Source organism: Nannobrachium achirus (genome assembly GCF_963921795.1).
Source record: "Nannobrachium achirus genome assembly, chromosome: 10".
NCBI lineage: Eukaryota > Metazoa > Chordata > Actinopteri > Myctophiformes > Myctophidae > Nannobrachium > Nannobrachium achirus.
This window is the reverse complement of record NC_137819.1, coordinates 41,104,646-41,122,986: the sequence shown is the minus strand read 5'-3', so window position 1 is coordinate 41,122,986 and position 18,341 is coordinate 41,104,646. Positions and strand designations below refer to the sequence as shown.

The 18,341-nt window shown below is 42.4% G+C and overlaps 1 protein-coding gene across 1 annotated transcript in view; it reads right to left on the bottom strand.

Annotated features, from left to right (window-relative positions):
• Positions 1–12,687: 12,687 nt before the first annotated feature.
• LOC308293050 (uncharacterized protein) overlaps positions 12,688–18,341 on the bottom strand; it is a gene marked incomplete at both ends in the record, with an annotated part of 72,802 nt that continues 67,148 nt past the window's right edge. The window contains 2 exons of the mRNA XM_080735480.1: positions 12,688–12,963; positions 16,744–16,866. Of these exons, the coding sequence (XP_080591606.1) occupies positions 12,688–12,963; positions 16,744–16,866 (399 nt within the window). The remainder of the gene's footprint in view (positions 12,964–16,743; positions 16,867–18,341) is intronic.

Below are 18,341 nucleotides of genomic sequence, written 5' to 3'. Positions count from 1 at the left end.
TGCATGTACATAACCAGTACATCCAAGTAAGTGACAATGTGAATCTAAATCTGACCTTGTAGGCTCCAATGGGGTTACATTTAGAGTGTATTTCATCATTTTATGTTAAAGTTCTTGGTAAATTCACCTCATCAAAAAACACTTATATATATTGGCAACTTAATTTGAAACACTCAAATACTTTCAAAGAAAAAAGAAAGTTCATTGAAGAAACCAGATAACTTTCCTCCATATAGTACAGTATTTAGTTCAAGTAGACCCCCATCAGACCAGTCTAACACACCCACTCTGTGACACACAGAGCCCGAAAGATTTATCATCTATGAGTGGATCAGTAGTAGTACCATATTCACACGGTAGCCATTTTATGTCTTATGTCATACACAGGGAGTGGGGTATCCACCCCAACCCCCAAGTATGATATACTGCAAGAGCAAAATATAGCTGCCCTGTGAATATGGGCAAATGTTTAGTGATGTCATGTGGTTCTCAAAGTAGGGTCCGGGGACCCCCAGCATGCAGGCGGTCCCCAGCAAATTAATGAATGTACTGTATAGCATTAAAATCAGTTAACCACTTTTAAACACTTTATAAAAAAAAGGTTAAACGCTGATCTTCTCTTATTAGTGGAGCGGCGTAGCTCTTGAAACATGACAAATCGTTCAATTTTGCGATACAAGCGCCAAACTTGGTAGATATGTTGATTGATATATTAGAAACAAATCGGGCCATCAAAAATTTAGATTTATCAAAATGGCCACTATCGGTTTGTTAAACCTTCCTAAATCACCCTCTAGGTGCGACAGTTTTAGTGATAGGAAGCTGAAATGTTGCATGCTGTGTGTGCATGTTCATGTCAATTGGTTAAAAGGGGGTGTGGCAATGGGAGTGGCCTATCATAAAAAGGTGCATAACTTTGATATAGATGCACAGATTTGCACAAAATGTTGTGGAAAGGTTGGCCACGACCCAAATAACAGCTGAGTAACTGTTCACACCATCTTCCAAAAAAAGGGTTTGTCATTAGGACCAGTGTAATACCAGTGTAGTACCAGTACAAAACCAGAAGCTCCCTGTGGTCCAAACACCCAGAGGTCGTAGCGGCACAGGGCAGGGTGGAGGAAGCATGGCTTGGCTTTGCATGTGAGCCTACTGTGGAGAGACGTGGGATACTGAATGAGGCCAAACAGCTTCTCTTCAGTACCTATGATAACATCAAGGGGGAGGAACTGATGGAGAGGGTGCAGAGAGTCCAGGCAGCGCATGGTGAGAGGCAGTATCCTCATTCAGTATCCCACGTCTCTCCACAGTAGGCTCACATGCAAAGCCAAGCCATGCTTCCTCCACCCGGCCTTCCCCGTGCCGCTACGACCTCTGGGTGTTTGTACCACAGGGAGCTTCTGGTTTTGTACTGGTACTACACTGGTATTACACTGGTCCTAATGACAAACCCCTTTTTTGGAAGATGGTGTGAACAGTTACTCAGCTGTTATTTGGGTCGTGACCAACCTTTCCACAACATTTTGTGCACATCTGTGCATCTATATCAAAGTTATGCACCTTTTTATGATAGGCCACTCCCATTGCCACACCCCCTTTTAACCAATTGACATGAACATGCACAGTGCACACACAGCATGCAACATTTCAGCTTCCTATCACTAAAACTGTCGCTCCTAGAGGGTGATTTAGGAAGGTTTAACAAACCGCTAGTGGCCATTTGTTTCTAATATATCAATCAACATATCTACCAAGTTTGGCGCTTGTATCGCAAAATTGAACGATTTTATAGCCACGCCGCCCTACTATATGTGCATCCCTGGCACTTCCAAATGGGTGTCTGTGACTAAATATATCAATTTGGTGATCCTTGACGTGCATAATGACTGAGAGCCGCTGGTTTTAGGGTGATTTAATCTACTTTAACATCATTTCGTTTAGCCAGTTTTTACTTTACTTTGATAGAATAGTGGGAAAGACTGGAAGGACAGAGTGGACATGCACTCAACACAGGCCTCCAGTCAGACAGAATGCAATCTGAGTTCCTAGAAGTTATTTTTTTCGCCACTATAGGGGGCGAGAAGAAACTCTGGGCCAAAACTATGATATCCCTGGCCAGAAAGTTGTCCCAGGCTCAGAATCTGAGCTGGGACAATACCGGATGTAGAGCCCTGCATGTGCAAACCTTCAAAACACTCAACAACACTACAACAATCTGCAGCCCATGTTTCGAGGTGAATCCTACCTCATCACTTTGCTGTGATGAACTGGAGGCCTGGGTGCTGCCAGTACCTCTCACCTGGGTAGCATCAGCACCCTGCACTCATTTGTGAGAAGCAGTGAAACTGAGGAACAAAATGAGTCCAGTGTTGATATTCCACCATAATTCAGACAAAAAAAACATGTTTTTCTTTCATGTTAGGATTTTCATCAATCACATTTCAGAGATTGTAAGTCACACACTGACAGACAGACACATGAAACATAACAGAACATGAAGTAAAAAGCTATTAAAACATTTGTATCTCTGCTACACTGCAACGTGGTCTCTGTATCAGCCTACAGTACAGTACTGTAGGTAGGATGTTATGTATACTAATAATACAAATACAATAAATGTTGATGTACGATCAGCTGTCAGTACAATATGGAAGCCCATTTCTGCAACTGAATTTTTTTTCTGATTCAGGGGAGTAAATGGGCTTCCATAGTAATGCATTTTCACTGGTATTAAAATGCAATTGCATTTATATATTTTTTTGTTTACAGTATATGAAATCTAGACAGTAGTCATGACCTTTGACATTTAAAACACACACGCACAAAAAGGTTCCTGCAGTGGTCACATGGTGCGTCTCATGTTCACTGCATGTCTGTGCATGTGATATCATCATACGTGAACCATAGCATGGAACCGAGAAGGGAGAAGGGCAGTAGCCTCTGGAATTAGAACCTACGTGCGTGTGTGTGTGTGTGTGTGTGTGTGTGTGTGTGTGTGTGTGTGTGTGTGTGTGTGTGTGTGTGTGTGTGTGTTAGAGGAGGGGTGGAAAGTGTGTCCTGCTTTTAAGGATCAAAGAATGAATGCTATTAACACAATGTGAAGCATAGTATGTACTGTATGGCAAGCCATACTGTCTTGTATCCAACTCTCTAGTTTGCCACACAGCACCAAATAGCGTTCACATCTGCAGCAGACTGATGCCAATATTTATGTTAAGATGCAAGAGCACGTCCCCTCTCCTTGGCTCATGTCTTAGCATGTAGCACCATATAAAAAATACCGTTAAGCAGTTCTGTATTTTGTATAAGTTCACCCCTGCAGTGCAACCAGGGGAAATGTTTTGATAGCTGAGGTGATCCCTCTCTGAAGCCATGTCCCCTCCCAGAGAGAGAGAGAGAGAGACTATTTCTAGTTGGTCCAGCGTTGGCCCTGCCTCAAGCACAACTACACAGATCACAAATCAGGATAGTTTATACTGTCAGCAGCACATTAGTCAGCCACTCATTAGCAGCATTCATAGAGTCCGATGAGTCCGTTAGCAAACCTTTTATATGCACGAGAACAGCTTCTTTAACCATAGTACCTGTCACCAAACAGCTACTGAACCCATTATGGCATCATACTGGCTGTGCACCAGACCGGCAGCAAGTCACAGCCAAAGCCGCTGCCCTTTTGGGGGGAAATGGGGAATCATCGCCCTTTATCCAGAGGTGGACAGTGATAAAGTACTGTACATTTGCTCTACAGTATACTGTACTTAAAGGGGAAGACCACCCATTTTCAATATTGAAATATGTCATTAATATACCTTAGAGGAGTTGTGTGGAAATAGAAAAAAAGATCCCCCCCTTCTGTGTTGCCTAGAACTGGAGGATTGATTTTGGGATTTGTATTGTAAATTACAACTTGATGACATCACACATTGTACTTTACAATACAAACCCCCAAATCAATCCTCCAGTTCTAGGCAACACAGAAGGGGGGGAACTTTTTTTCTATTTCCACACAACTCCTCTAAGGTATATTAATGACATATTTCAATATTGAAAATGGGTGGTCTTCCCCTTTAAGTAAAACATTTTTTGGTATGGCCAGCCCTATCTGTACTTGAGTGTTTGTACTTTTTGATACATATTTCTTCCAGTCCACTACATTTTAAAAACAAATAATGTTCTACTGACACTACTACAGTTCCAGGAAGGGAAAAAGTACATCCTTTTATTTTTGGGAGAAAATAAATTGTATACAGTATACAGCAATGCATTAATATTAAAAAGAAAAAGTAGGTACAAAATGGGTCACAATTGTAACGGCTCTATGAAGGAAGAGAGAGAGTAAGCTCTTTGAAGGCTTGTCCACAGCTGTTCTGCATGGTCCATCAATGCATCTACTGCCACTCCCCGTTCTTGCCTGGCCCTCCTGCAGTGGAGACACAGATCACACAGAGAAGACACCAGACAGACGGACAGCTACTGTACATACAATGACATGGGGCAAAACTAGAGGTGGCATGTTCGAGATAGAGCTGGAAGCATGATTTAGATAGAGCTGGAAGAACTAACCACTTGAACACCCGAAGTGTCCCTAGCTTGAAGTGTTCCTATTCTGGGCATGTCATGATAGGCAAACTTGTTCACCCTTTAAATGTGTTTGTATGAACAAAATCTTAACCTGCTTTCATTACATTATTCATCTTGCCTGTATTTTGCCTGTATGTGCAGACTTGGGTCTGCATACAGGTGTTTGGGTGCGCGCACACCAGCGCATGGACTAATGTTATTAAATACAATGGATTCTCACTTGATAGGCTACTCAACACAATATTCAGTCCCAGTGTGGAACCTTGATACTTCTGCCTCATGTTCTCAGTGTGATATCACAATCCAACTTGTCATCACAGAATCTATTATCCTGTAACTCTAACAAAGCTTACTCCCAACACCACCGTAATATCTTTGTTTAACCACTTTGAACCAAGCATCCATATCTTATTTTGGGCGACATTAAAATGACATGCATTTAATGTCGCTCAAAAACGTTGTGAGCTTGTTGTAGATATACAATTTTCGCTATTCGTTAAACAAGAGGTTTATAGGGCTGAAGTGGTAAACATGTCTGAGAACACAAAGTTTGTGCATGCAAGCATTTGTGAGTCTCAGCTTTTGTCAGAAGTAAGAGAGGGGTTTCCTTCAAGGGAAAACATTTTGGGAACCACTTAGGGTCCCCATGCCCGCCTAGGGTACGTTCACACATGGACGACTCCATGCGAGCGAGGGGTGGAGCTTCCAGCTGCAAAGCATTGCCACGTCACTCATGTGCTAGTCTCACGAGCCAGACTGTTGCATCCCACAATTTTCAAATGCTTAAAATAAAATGTAAAGCTATTTTCAAATATATCTTCGTGAACGGAAATGACGAACAGATGACATCTTCCGTTCTCATTTCGGAGGTGTAGTTCCAGACTCCATATGTAGCATTCAGAGATTGTGGATTGTCTCGCTGTGCGAGACTTCTCACGGGCCATCGCGTATGCAGTTCACTCTGACGTGTCCGTTAGCCACTCCCCTACCATCGTGCATGTGTGTGTGTGCTTACTGGTGCCTTGGAGACGAGGCAGGAGGCTAAGTCGGCCAATGTTTCCTCGAAGATATTCTCAGTCATTCCACAGATCAATGGAAACTTCAACAGATAAACAAACATCTTATGGGCAGTCGAATATCCAACACTGGATATTGATAATTGTAGGATCTACAATAGATTAGCCACACACAGAATGTAACAGACCATAGCGTCTCTGTCGGGTGGAAACCTCATTATGTCCAAAACTGTTACTTTTCAGGATTCAAATTCAAAAATAGATACTTTTGATGGTTTTGATGTAGTATGATCTACTAGGGCATTAATTTATGCCCGACAGCAAGAGCAATGATAGGCCTATGTTAGCAAGCTTAGCCCAGGTTAACTAAAGACAAAGAAATATTTTACATGTAGTCTGGGAGATGGCGCTGTTCAAATTGTCATTCATAATCTCACGATGTGGCCTCTGCATGTTGTACAGTAGCTGTCATGCCATGTTTGGGCTGTTTTGGCGTGGGTGTGATATGGTGTTTTGGGGGCCCGTGCGTGCCACTTTAAGGGCGTGTGGCCTTTATGCGAGCTGAACTTCTGTCTCATTGAAACAGTATCTGTAGGTCTAACTGCTTCATACAATATTTATGTAAATATTTATCTGACAACCTTCGAGGGATGAGCAGGGAGATCATGTCATATGATAGGATTAGGACACATGTGACATGTATGTCTGAACCTGTGACCTTTTCAATCAAGATAACCTACACAACATAAACCCCTGACTCAGGGGTCTTCCCTTACCTGAGAGAGAAAGGTGAAATAGGGATCCCCACTACTGTACATAATATACAGTACCGTACATTATGTTGCAGATTAAACCTTTTCATAGCTTCATAGACTTGCTTGACAGCACGATCAGCTAATGTATGTTCAGACATTTAACCACTCTTAAAACCTAAATACTAAACTTGACCTTTGGCTTTGAACTTTGTCTGCTTTTTTCCTCTCTAAACAAAATCTCTTTTCCAAGCTCACAACAATTATAATAGTTAATAGCAGTAAGCTGCTATTCCCGACAATTAGGGAAGAATCGGGATGCTAGGTTCAAGTGATTAACGCAAAAAAAGAAGTTCCTATCCCAAAAGAATGTGGCAGCCCCCCTGTTACTGTAGTAACTCTGAGGACCCCTACTACAGTTCTTGGAGCCCCTTGTTAAATACCCATGTGCTTTAATCGAATAAAATATATGAAAAGCTTTATCCTTCACTGCACTGGACAACAAGAAGAGACATGGAAAAAGCAGCCAGAAGGCAGAGAAGGGACAACATGCCACCAGGTCAAGAGAGGGGTTCAGTGTACCTGGTATGTGACCCTGACCCACACAGAGCCACCAGCCTGTCCCAACATAAAGTCAGAAAGTCAAGCAGGGATAGGGTAAAGTAAAGGTCATACTAAAAATATGATGGATGACCTTCTCCCACTCAAGCCTTGTACACATTCAGCGTACACATGTATACATACGGGCACACACAGTGCACAGCGGGTTGATCAGGGAGCTTCCCATGTACGTACGGTATAGGTCCAATATGCCAAAGGCTGTGACATTTGGTTGGTTGCCACAAGAGACTGTGGACTGAAATGACACTTGGGAGAGTGAAGCGAAGACACAGAAATATAGATACTATACAGTTATTTCATTTGGACTTTTTGTTTTACTTTTGAGGTTAGTTTTAAATAGTTTTTAAGGTGGATTTGCTAGTTTAGTTTTTTGCAAAGGCTTGGTTTTAGTTTAAGTTTTATTAGTTCTAGTGTTACTTACTAAGTAATCACCATGGGCCACTGGTGTGACTATTCTCGTGGCAGTTTGTTTCACGTTTGGTGCTGTGCGGATTGGATCAACTATGTGCCTCATGAGTCTGCATGTTACAGTATGTCTGAGACGTCCACTGTTGACCCACGGACAGTTTTAATACAGGATTACGTGGCCGTTCCAGTGCATTTTTCCCCTCAGTTATATCAATTTGAAATGTACGGAAGCTAGCATAGGCTATAGGATCTGTAGTGCCAGTACCAGGCCCAAGTCTGCACCTTTGGGTGCGCGCACACCAGCGTATGGACTAATCTTATTAAATAGAGTTCCTGCTTCTAGAAGTGTCTCTGATGAGGAGAGACACACACAATGATTAAGTGACATGATTTGGCAGTGATTTTTGATGTCCATGTGGACAGCCACTGTACAGTGGGTGACTGGAAACCACAGCTGACCACAGACAGACACTAACCTCGGGCCTGAGAAACACTATATGCAGCTGGAGTTTGTACCACACATAGGCTGAGAGATCCAAGACGTTCATAGGCTACTCAAGGGACAGATGGGGTCCTAATAACGTCCATTTGCACTTGGTCGTGCATGTCTATATTTGGGTATAACCTGGGCTTCATTATAGCAGATACCTTCACAGTCACACCTTCCCTGTGGCAACATAATAACTCAGTGTCTTTTCATCAAAATACGGTATACTGTCTTTCCAGCTAGTAGTCAGTCATTCATTACTTAATGGCTAAGATGCTCACCTGAATCCACAGGTCCCTCGTTGTCAGCAGATCCAATCAAATCATCAGATTCTCTTCTGTCTGTGTCTGGCCTGCTGTCTCCCACTCAGGATTCTCTCTTAACCACCTGAACCTGTCATGTCATAATAGGTGAAGAATCTTCCAAAAATGGGGGAACATTTGAGGGAAAATGGCTGATCAAAATATGTCACAAAATGAGAGGATCAAGTATAGGCTTCATGTGGTGGGGTCAGGGTGGGTGCGTCAAAATAAAGTAAATAGGGATTAAGCTAACATCAAAAGGAGAGAAGTCTCCTAACTAGATGTTTCATAGTTTGTAAAGAGATTATTTTAATTTGCTTCATGAGACAGAGAGGATGCTGTTCATCAGAAATGGGACAATTAGTCACAAGACAGATTGTAATATCATGCACCCTGCATGTGCTGCGACTGACTGACTACAGTACAAGCACAGCATTAGAACAGTGCTCAAGTGGGTAAGTGGTTGATTGTCAAGCCAGAATGGAGGCAACCTTTGGAGTGCTGCACACATAAGCCAAAACAACTATGAAGGACGCTGCCCTCTAGTGGCGACAGATCTCAACAACTGTAAAAGACTTGCGTTTCCAAGTCCCATGCAGCTGAGTGTGCCCATTGAAAGTCCTCTGCAAGAATATTATTCATAAAATCTCCATCCTAAAATGTTGATCCTCACAAGTGTAATATGAATGTGTGTGTGTGTGTGTGTGTGTGTGTGTGTGTGTGTGTGTGTGTGTGCGTGCGTGCGTGCGTGCGTGCGTGCGTGCGTGCGTGCGTGCGTGCGTGCGTGCGTGCGCGCGCGCGCGCGCGTGCGCTGGTGCCGCCGTGCCTGCCAGTGACGTAAGTAACAAAGTAAATGTAATTTTAAGTATGTACTTAAGTAAAATTTGGAGGTATTTTTTAATTTACTGGAGTATTTCCAATTTTCAGTAGGCCTACTTTCACTTCTACTCTGATTATTATGACAAAACACACATCAACAACCACTTCAGCCCAGATATAAATCTGCAAGTTCACAATATAGGCCTACGTCACAAATCATGATGCGACACATTGTGAGCTTGTAAATCTGCTATTTTCAAAAGATCTTTAAACATCTACTTTTGGTAGGCCTACTTTAACTATATTTTGATACCAGTCTACTCAAGTAAATTTAGAATTCTAGACTTTTACATTACATTTCTACATTGCAGTAGTGATACTTGAATAGTAAAAAACATTGAGTGTGTTTGCACTGGAAGTAAAAAATAAAATATATCATTCGCAAATTCTCCAGCAATAAATGACGATGTACTCGCAAGTATTATACGAACGTGTGAGTGTGTGTGTGCACACTCCAGCCATAACAGTCAAAACAGAAAGAACAGAACAAGGTGGATCTTTTTCCCAGAATATATATTTGAACAAACGGCTACATTCATACAAACAAACACACACACACTATACATACATTCCTTAGCTTTCATACAAATAATTTAGTATTGGTTTACAGGTGGGATTTGTTTTATTTAAAAAAAAAGAAGGATAGGCTATTATTATTACTTTGTATGCTATGTGGTATGTTGTTATAATTGTTGGGCTAGGCCACTGTTAAATAGCATGCACCATTGTTGTTGTTGTTGTTGTTGTACGTAGACTCAAGTAGACTCAAGTATTTCAAGTAGTATTGGCAAATCATTCTGTTAGTTTCACTTTGCTTCACCACTTAAACCCCAGCATCAATATCGTGGGGAAAGTTTTCGCAGGAAAATAGCAAATCAACAAGCACTGTGAGGTTGTCGATCGGCTATTTACAGCCCACAATAACAGAAAGTGAGAAAACATAAAAGACACCATCATAGAGCCCTGATGGACTCGTCTCCATTCCGACATGTCTCCTTTCCGACATGTCTCCATTCCGACACTAACCCTACTGTATCTCTAACCCTACTAAACTTAACGTCTAAATGATCTTATAGTGAAAACAGCAGATCTACAAGCACACAACGCCTTGCATCGCGAGGCGTTGTGTGCTTGTAGATCGGCTGTTTTCACTAGTTTTGTGCAACAGTCTTGTATGATGAAGCAGGGCTTTGCTTTACCAAAAGACGTACACATTTGAAACTTGGAGATACAAGGTTTCTGCCCACGGTGCCCCGTCACCCACTTTGAAAACCCCTGCTCTATGGAAGTGTCGCCACTCCGACAATAAGAAGTCAATGTCGGAGTGGCGACATGTCGAAATGGAGAGCAGTCACCGATGGACCCCGCTCAACCATAATGGGGTTTAAGTGGTTAAGAACAGTACCAGACAGACGGGGTGTTCACCACAATCAGTATAGTTTATACTGATCCCCATTTCCTGTGTACAGTATCTGCTGTATACCATATCAATAAAGGCAGAAAAAGCAAAAAATAAAATAAAAAAATCTTTAGCCACCGTATTTTTGCAAATACTATTTGACATTACAGCTGTACCATGTAACTTTGTGTGTGTGTGTGTGTGTGTGTGTGTGTGTGTGTGTGTGTGTGTGTGTGTGTGTGTGTGTGTGTGTGTGTGTGTGTGTGTGTGTGTTTGTCTGTGTGTGAGAGTGTTATTTTGTCCAATCTGCATCATGTTAGAGTATGTTAATACAATATAACTTATACAATTGGGGTGGTTGTATTTTGTCTCCCTGATATTCTATTGAGACATTTAGATCCATGTGTCTGGTTTGACACGACTGCCTTTACAAGTGGTGGCAACCTAGTGCCTGAAGGTCATAAGGTCAGCAGTTGCGAGCAGGAGACTGTGGGGTTCGAATCCGGGGTCGGAAGGTGAAAGTTACAGAGTGCAGCTTTAAGTGCGGTTGTCTCCATGGTTCTTTGTGTTGCACTGAATCTTTCTCCCAGCAGTCCCTCCCTCTTTTATACAGTTTAAGTCCATGGTGTTAAAGGAACACTTCACCAATTTCAATCATACCTTCATATTGTTGCTGTTGGGCAGAAACCTCTTAACTCCATATTCTAATTTTAATTCGTAAATGTATGCCCTAGTTGATCATAGTACAGCATCACACAAAAGCAGTAGCAGATCTCGAAGCTCGAAGCGCGATTTTAAGCTTGTAGATCTGCTACTTTTGCTATTTTTGAAAAGTAACAGTTTTGGACATATGATATGAGGTTTCCACCCGGCAGAGACAATATACAATAAGCGTAAAGCCACAAATCTCACGACTGATGCATTGACCCCCATCCACTCCCATGTTAAGAGAATAACCCGGAAGAGGCGTTATGTTATTCTCTTAACATGGGAGTGGAGTCTTTCAGTGTGACAGTGACGTGATGGGTAATTGAGTGTGATTGGTCCAAACCTTGTGAACATCCAAGTCTTTCAGCAGTCAGTGAATAATGCAAGTTGTGTGAGTCTGTGTCCTTATTGTATTTGATAGTTCCATTGTCACATAATGGCATGTAATTAGCCTGGGGTCAACGCCTTTTTGCAGATTGATGATCCGGTCCAGAGTGGATATAAGGCTGCCAGCGCTGCCAGTTCTCCTCCAAAATGATTCCTCTCTTTCACGGAAATGGTAGATTTGATGAATCCGACAGGTTTCTGGGGTAACAAAAACAAAAACAAAAGCAGTGGCAACCCGAAACCACAACCGGAAAACCACTTTGTAGAATTCTAGAGTAGACCAGATAACTGACCATCGGAATGAAGACCAGGCTTTGTTTCCACCGTGTGGAAAGCCTGGTGACCGCAAGGTTTAGTATGTAAATATCCCATGATCTCTTCTTTCAAGGGCCTTATTACCTCCTGCTGTCATCGGTCCTCTGTGAGCTCACGTAATGTCAACGTTCTCTGATTGGTCCTCTCGTGAGCTCACATAATGTCCACGTTTTCTGAGAAAGACTTCCCTCACCTCCTTCATCTCAAAGTGACTAAATAGTAGGGGTGGAGTTAGGTCTGGGCAATTAACTGAAAATATATAAAAACTCACGTTTAGAACCAATAAGCGACTTAATCTTGCTCATAGGTTATCGCATAATCGAGATATTTTTAAATATATGTTTTAGATTTCTTCTTATAATAGGCCTATAAGACATTTTAAACATTGTTGAGGACCAACACAGGTGTTCTGATTGGCGTAGAATGTTAGTAAAATTCAAACCCATGAATTAAAAAAATATCCTGTTTCTCGATAATGTGGTACCGTGCCTATATCAATTCATTGATATATTATATCAATGAATTGACATGAAACATTATTGACTTAATTGATTAGCCTGATTAACCACTTAATCCTGTAATTGTAGGCTACAACTGAAAATAGCCGATCAAGCTCACAACATATATATATTATATATCGTGACAATCGTGAATCTTGATTTGAATTTATATCGCCCAGCCCTGGCCGGAGCTGGGAGTGGGGGTTGGGTTGGGAAGGGTTTACAAGATCTTTGATTGGATGATTATTAGGAGCATTTACAATTCCTGGCTTTCCGTGACTTTAGGCCCCGCCCCAATGGGCTCAACACCGACCCACGTACCCCTCCCACTCTCAGTTGGTTGCCATGACAACGACTGAACCATCCTCTGCCGCCGCCATTCCCGTCGCCGCTTCCTCGCCCTTCTTCTTCTCCTCCGTCGATTGGACGGCACAGTGCGTGACGTCGCTCGATGTTCTCTCGCCGACGGGTTCCGCGGACGTCTGGTTCTGCTGCTGCTTCTGCGGCTGCCCCGCCCCTCCGGCCGTTGGCACGGTGACCTCCTCCCTCAGGGGGGACGGGGTTAACGAGCAGCGCTCGGGCTCCAGCGTTAACGTCACCTCGTCCAGCTGTGGAAGAGAAACAGGAAGTCAGAATGAGCGGGACTGAAGGGCCAAATAACGGTGATAAGGCAGACCCTCGAGTGTAATATTGCGATTATACAACTGTTGCCTTTAAAAAAAAACACGTCAACTTCATTTCATTGTAATTAAGATATACGATAGGAATTTGTCATTTTTTAATGCCTCATTTAGCGACTATGTCCCTGAACTTCATATGAAAACTGCTAGCCTAGCCGCCTAGCATAGTGTGGGGAGAGACGCGCGCTTGCTCTCTTTCGTGACCAACGCAGCTGATTTCTTTATTTGATGAGACAGTGCAGTAGTGCTCGTTATATGCACTGTTATAGAGCCTGTTTTTCATTGAGTGCCCGACTACCTGTTGTATAATGCTAAGTAAAAGTCCGGAATTCAAAATTGACTTGAGTAAAAGTACAAAAGTATTGGTATCAAAATGTTCTCAAAGTACCAAAAGAAGAAGGTACTCTTTATGTAGAATGTCCAATTTCACAAGTTTTCAAATGTATACAAATCTTCTGAAAACAGCATGTCTACATTGTTCTCGTCAACCACCTGTCTGCCCGACTTGATGTCAGGAACCTCACTCCCTAAGGTCCTCAGCGACACACGCACCAAATTTGCAGCCGATCGCTCAGACGGTTCTTGAGATACGGCAAGGACAGATACACTCACTCACTTGTACGCACGCAGAGATTTCACATCATTTATAGTTAGAGAGACAGTACAACAACACATAAGTACACCCTGTTCTATGGTTTGGCCTACAGCCACGCCGTAAAACGCAGCTCTCTCTTCAAAAACGTCCTTAATAGAATATAATATCCCTCCGTGCTCCAATCAGATCTTCTACCATGTTCTTCCTCCTCTGGTGACTCTAATTGAGTCTGGATGAAAAGAAACACCCTCTACCTCTTCTCTCAGCTCCTGTCCCTATTACTGCCACTTCCAGCTTATCTGATCCTCCAAGATCACAGGAACATCTCCTGAGCACTCTTGCTTGTGACCTTGTACACCACTCGTTCTCGGATGCTTGTAATATCGACAGTCTAGGTCTAGGAAACGGGGCACAACCCTAATTCTACATTTTCACTAGGTCATCGTTGGGTACTACGAGCACTTGCTAAATGCATTCAAGGTCAAAATATTTGCAGACTTTGTAAAGTAATGTAAATGCATGTCTTTATTCCATTCATCTGAGACATTTGTTGACCTGGCATCCTATAGTTTGTATAGTTTCAATGTACATAATATATATTCTTTTACATTATACTGTTTAGGCTGATCTTGGTTTACCTAGTATGATCCTAGATTACTATTTCTATGCATTTGATGTATTACCTTGTGTTTACCTTTAGCTTACTGCAAGTCACTGTGGATTAATTGTAAAGATACGTCTAAAGATCTACACCAAACATCTTTGCCGGAAATAGACTATCTACTATTCTGCTATTTTTGGCTTAAGTTCTCCTCCACATTATCTTAGATATAGACAGATAGATCTGTAGTAACTCTGAGGACCCTCTAGGGGTCCTGGAACCCCTGTTGAAGACCCCTTTCTCTACACACGCCAATGAGCTTCTAAACAATGTTGCAGTTCACAACAAAAACACTTTGCAATCCGCCTGTTTTAGACACACTGATCAGACGCATGATAACGCATGATTTCCATAAACACCTGTAATCAACCAAACCATGGCTGATTCTTATTTCATGGCTTCATTACAGCCTCCATCGAGCATATCTTATCTGTTTATTCCGCAAACACTCACACACTCATATTTTCTCACACGCGTGTGCTTGCGTGCACACGCACACGCACACGCACACACACACACACACACACACACACACACACACACACACACACACACACACACGCTCGCGCGCACAAACACACGCGTGCGCGGAAGCATACACAGAGTAGGCGTACACAGACTATTTTTAAGTTTCAATTGTTAAGCAAGCACCAGGTGCAGGTTGGTGATTAGCCTTGCCTGAAAACAGTGCGGAGGCTTCACATCAATCAGGCACCTCCGCCACAAAACCTAGAAGAGGACATTTGTATCCAGGACGACACACACAAATCTGAGCAGCAATTGAGCTGAAAGTGTAACAATAGAGGGTATGCACGTCCACTGGGACCCGCCCCCCTAATCTAGACTGAGTGGCAAAACATTGAGCAGCATGGAGCATTGTAATTTGGAAGTGCTAGTTGCAAATCACTCAGCGGTCCTGCATACCACCTGTTTCTAAATTGCACATAATGCAGGAGGCAGCAGGATGTTGTGTTGTTGAAAACGAGTGCTTCCAAAGTCTGACACTTGGAAAAATAATCCCCTGCACAGAATGTCTTGACAGAACGTAGCTCATAACATGCCTAGGCTAGGGTGGATTTTTGTGAAACAAAAACTTTGCAGATAGAAAGAGGATAATTCAATCTTTCAGTACAGCCTCAATGTTGGTGAGTTTAACTTTGTTTAATCTAATAAGAAAGGTCTTTTCTGTTTGGATGTATGGGCTGTCAATGGCAGAAATTAGTTTTTTGCCACTCAGTAGACGTTCCCACATAACTTCCAGCAACAGTGATGTCACGTGCATACCCTCTATAGCCTAATTACCCGTAATTGATCAATTTCTGAACTTGAAGTTGTACCTCCTCTCCAGCAGATGAATGAATACTGCATGTATGCATGTACTGTATATGTTATAATTATTTTATATATCCTATATCAATTCTGTATACTGCTATTACATACTAATAATGGTCAGATTTATATAGTGTTGTTTTTAGAACCCAAAGTCGCTTTGCATAAAAGAAGAAAAAAAGAAAAATGATATAATACTGTAGGCTACAGTATATTACAGTATATTGTCTCTGTCAGGTGGAAACCTCATATGTCCCAAACTATTACTTTTCAGGATTCAAATACAAAAACTATCAAAAGTGCAACTTTCGATGTTTTGGTGTGACGCTGTAGTGCAGGGATGTGCAAAGTGTGGCCCGGGGGCCAAATGCGGCCTGAGGACACATTTTACAGCCTGAAGCTTCATTTCTAAATTGTATTATAAAAGACCCGCCAGCAACGTCAAATACGAATATTTTGCCAGAGTATAATTTGTCAGGATTGTTCCCTGTTCCCAGAGTAAAGTTTGCCAGGATTGTTCCCTGTTGTGTCATTCTGAAGGGGTCAAAGAAAGGCTATTTTATTGTATTTTTTACCTTGCATGTCTGGTTATATTTGGTAATGTGAAATAAGGCTGAGTTAATTGTGTTTTGTGTTTTTTTCAGAGCAGACAGGTGACAAAAGACCATTGATAACACAGTGATTCTCTGAAATCCCCCCCTTCCCCACCCCCCACCAAGGACCCCTAGGGCAGTGTTTCTCAACCTTTTTTCTGCATGGACACACTTTTTATGTCCCAAGAATCTATGGGCACACCAACATAATACGGTGGTGTAAATATCGTCACTGTCGTGAAACCTTGTATCTCCAAGTTTCAAATTTGTATGTTTCTTCGCAAAGTAAAGCCCTGCTTCATCATACAAGGCCGTCGCACAACAGTAGTGAAAACAGCAGATCTTTTCAGAGTTTTCACTAGTTTAAATCATTTTTAAAATGACAAATACAATACTGGCTTTCAAGCAGTTTCAAGGGGCACACTTGACCCTTCTCAGGGGCACACCAAAGGTCCCCAGGCACAGTGGTTGAGAAACACTGCCCTAGGGGGTCCCCGGGCCACACTTTGAGAACCCCTGCCGTAGCTCACCCTGGTCAGCTCCTCCTCTTCCTCCTCCGGCTGCTCCGAGGTTCCTTCAGACTCTGGCTCTGGCTCCTCCCCCACCGTCTCCACCACACCCCCTACCATGTCCAGCTGCCCCGCTAGCTCCACCTGGTGGCGGGCGGTGGAAGAAGTACTACATTTTTGGCATCTGCAGGACCTTTTATTTTATTTTATTTATACAGGTGTAAAGGCCCATTCCCACTGGGCGTGATAAAGATAAAGCTAACGATTATTATCTGACGTCATGATGTGATAGCGCGGAAAGTGATACAAACAATATCTTTACGGCTATCGTTGTCTTTATCGTTGTGGTGTGGATGCTGCCCTCCACTTCAAATGAGAACGATATATTTTGTATCTTTATCTTTATCACGCCCTGTGGGAATGGCCTTAAATTAAGATCTCTTTTATAAGAGTGTACCCTGTTCAGGGTAGTAGCAGGACAAGGCTGCAACCAACACAACATAAAACATAAACAAACAATCACATAAACAATGTAAAACAAGTCAAGAAGTGCAAACAGAGTCATAAGGCAAGAGACATCTTCGTAAACAACTGGGACCTGTAGTTCCATGTCCCACAAGGTGGCATAACAACACATTGCTATTCCTGTTAATTTAATCATTGCTTTGTTTGACTGGCTTGGCTTGCAGATTTGAACCGGAAACACGTCACGTGTGAAGGCGTCATGTGTTTCGGATTCAAACAAAGATGGTTGATTTAAAAATGCCATCTCAATTTGGGCAACTAGAGGCAATGGTAAAACATATTGCATACAAATGGTCTCCCAAGTGGGCAAGATCTCGCGAATGTCCTACGTTTACTGGTGCTAGATCTCACAGGAGAGTCTGTTAGGACAGAGAAAGGTTGATAATAAAAGTAGATTTTCTCCTGACATCTCTCTCCGAAAGCTATTTTAGTGTCAAAATGTTTGGAATGTGTGTCTTGCATTAATTGGGTCCACTATTTAGTTCAGTGACCATGGACCACTCCTTCAGAAGCTGTGTTCTTCTCCCAATGGAATGAACAGACTCCCGACCCAGCTATTCAGGCCTCCTTAAAAGGCGGCCACCTACGTCATGCAGATATGGGAAGTAAGCCGAAGATGTGGGAAGATGAACCGGAACAGGATAACACAGGGGTCTTCAACAGGGGGTCCGGGACCCCTAGGGAGTCCTCAGAGTTACTACAGGGGGTCCACCAAATCTTTATTGTGCGATAGAAACTTTTTTTCTCCTTTTTTTTATAATAACCACTTGAACCCTAGAGAACTTTAGCCAAATTTTAGAACACTTGAGAACTTTAGCCAAAAATAGCTGCGAGGCATTGTGAGCTTGTAGATCGGCTATTTCCGGCAAAGAGTTTTGGAGTAGAGGGAAAAAAGAGCAGACTAAGTACAGAGTGAAAGGTCACGTTTATTAACTATTGACAGTTCAAGTGGTTAAATATCTGAAATCACACATTGACATGGATCCAAAATACACTGATGATTGTGCTGTCAAATAATGAAGCAATATGGAATCTCTGAAAAGGCTGTGAAAACGTTGAAGACCCCTGGGATAGCTATAAAAATGCAATTCATT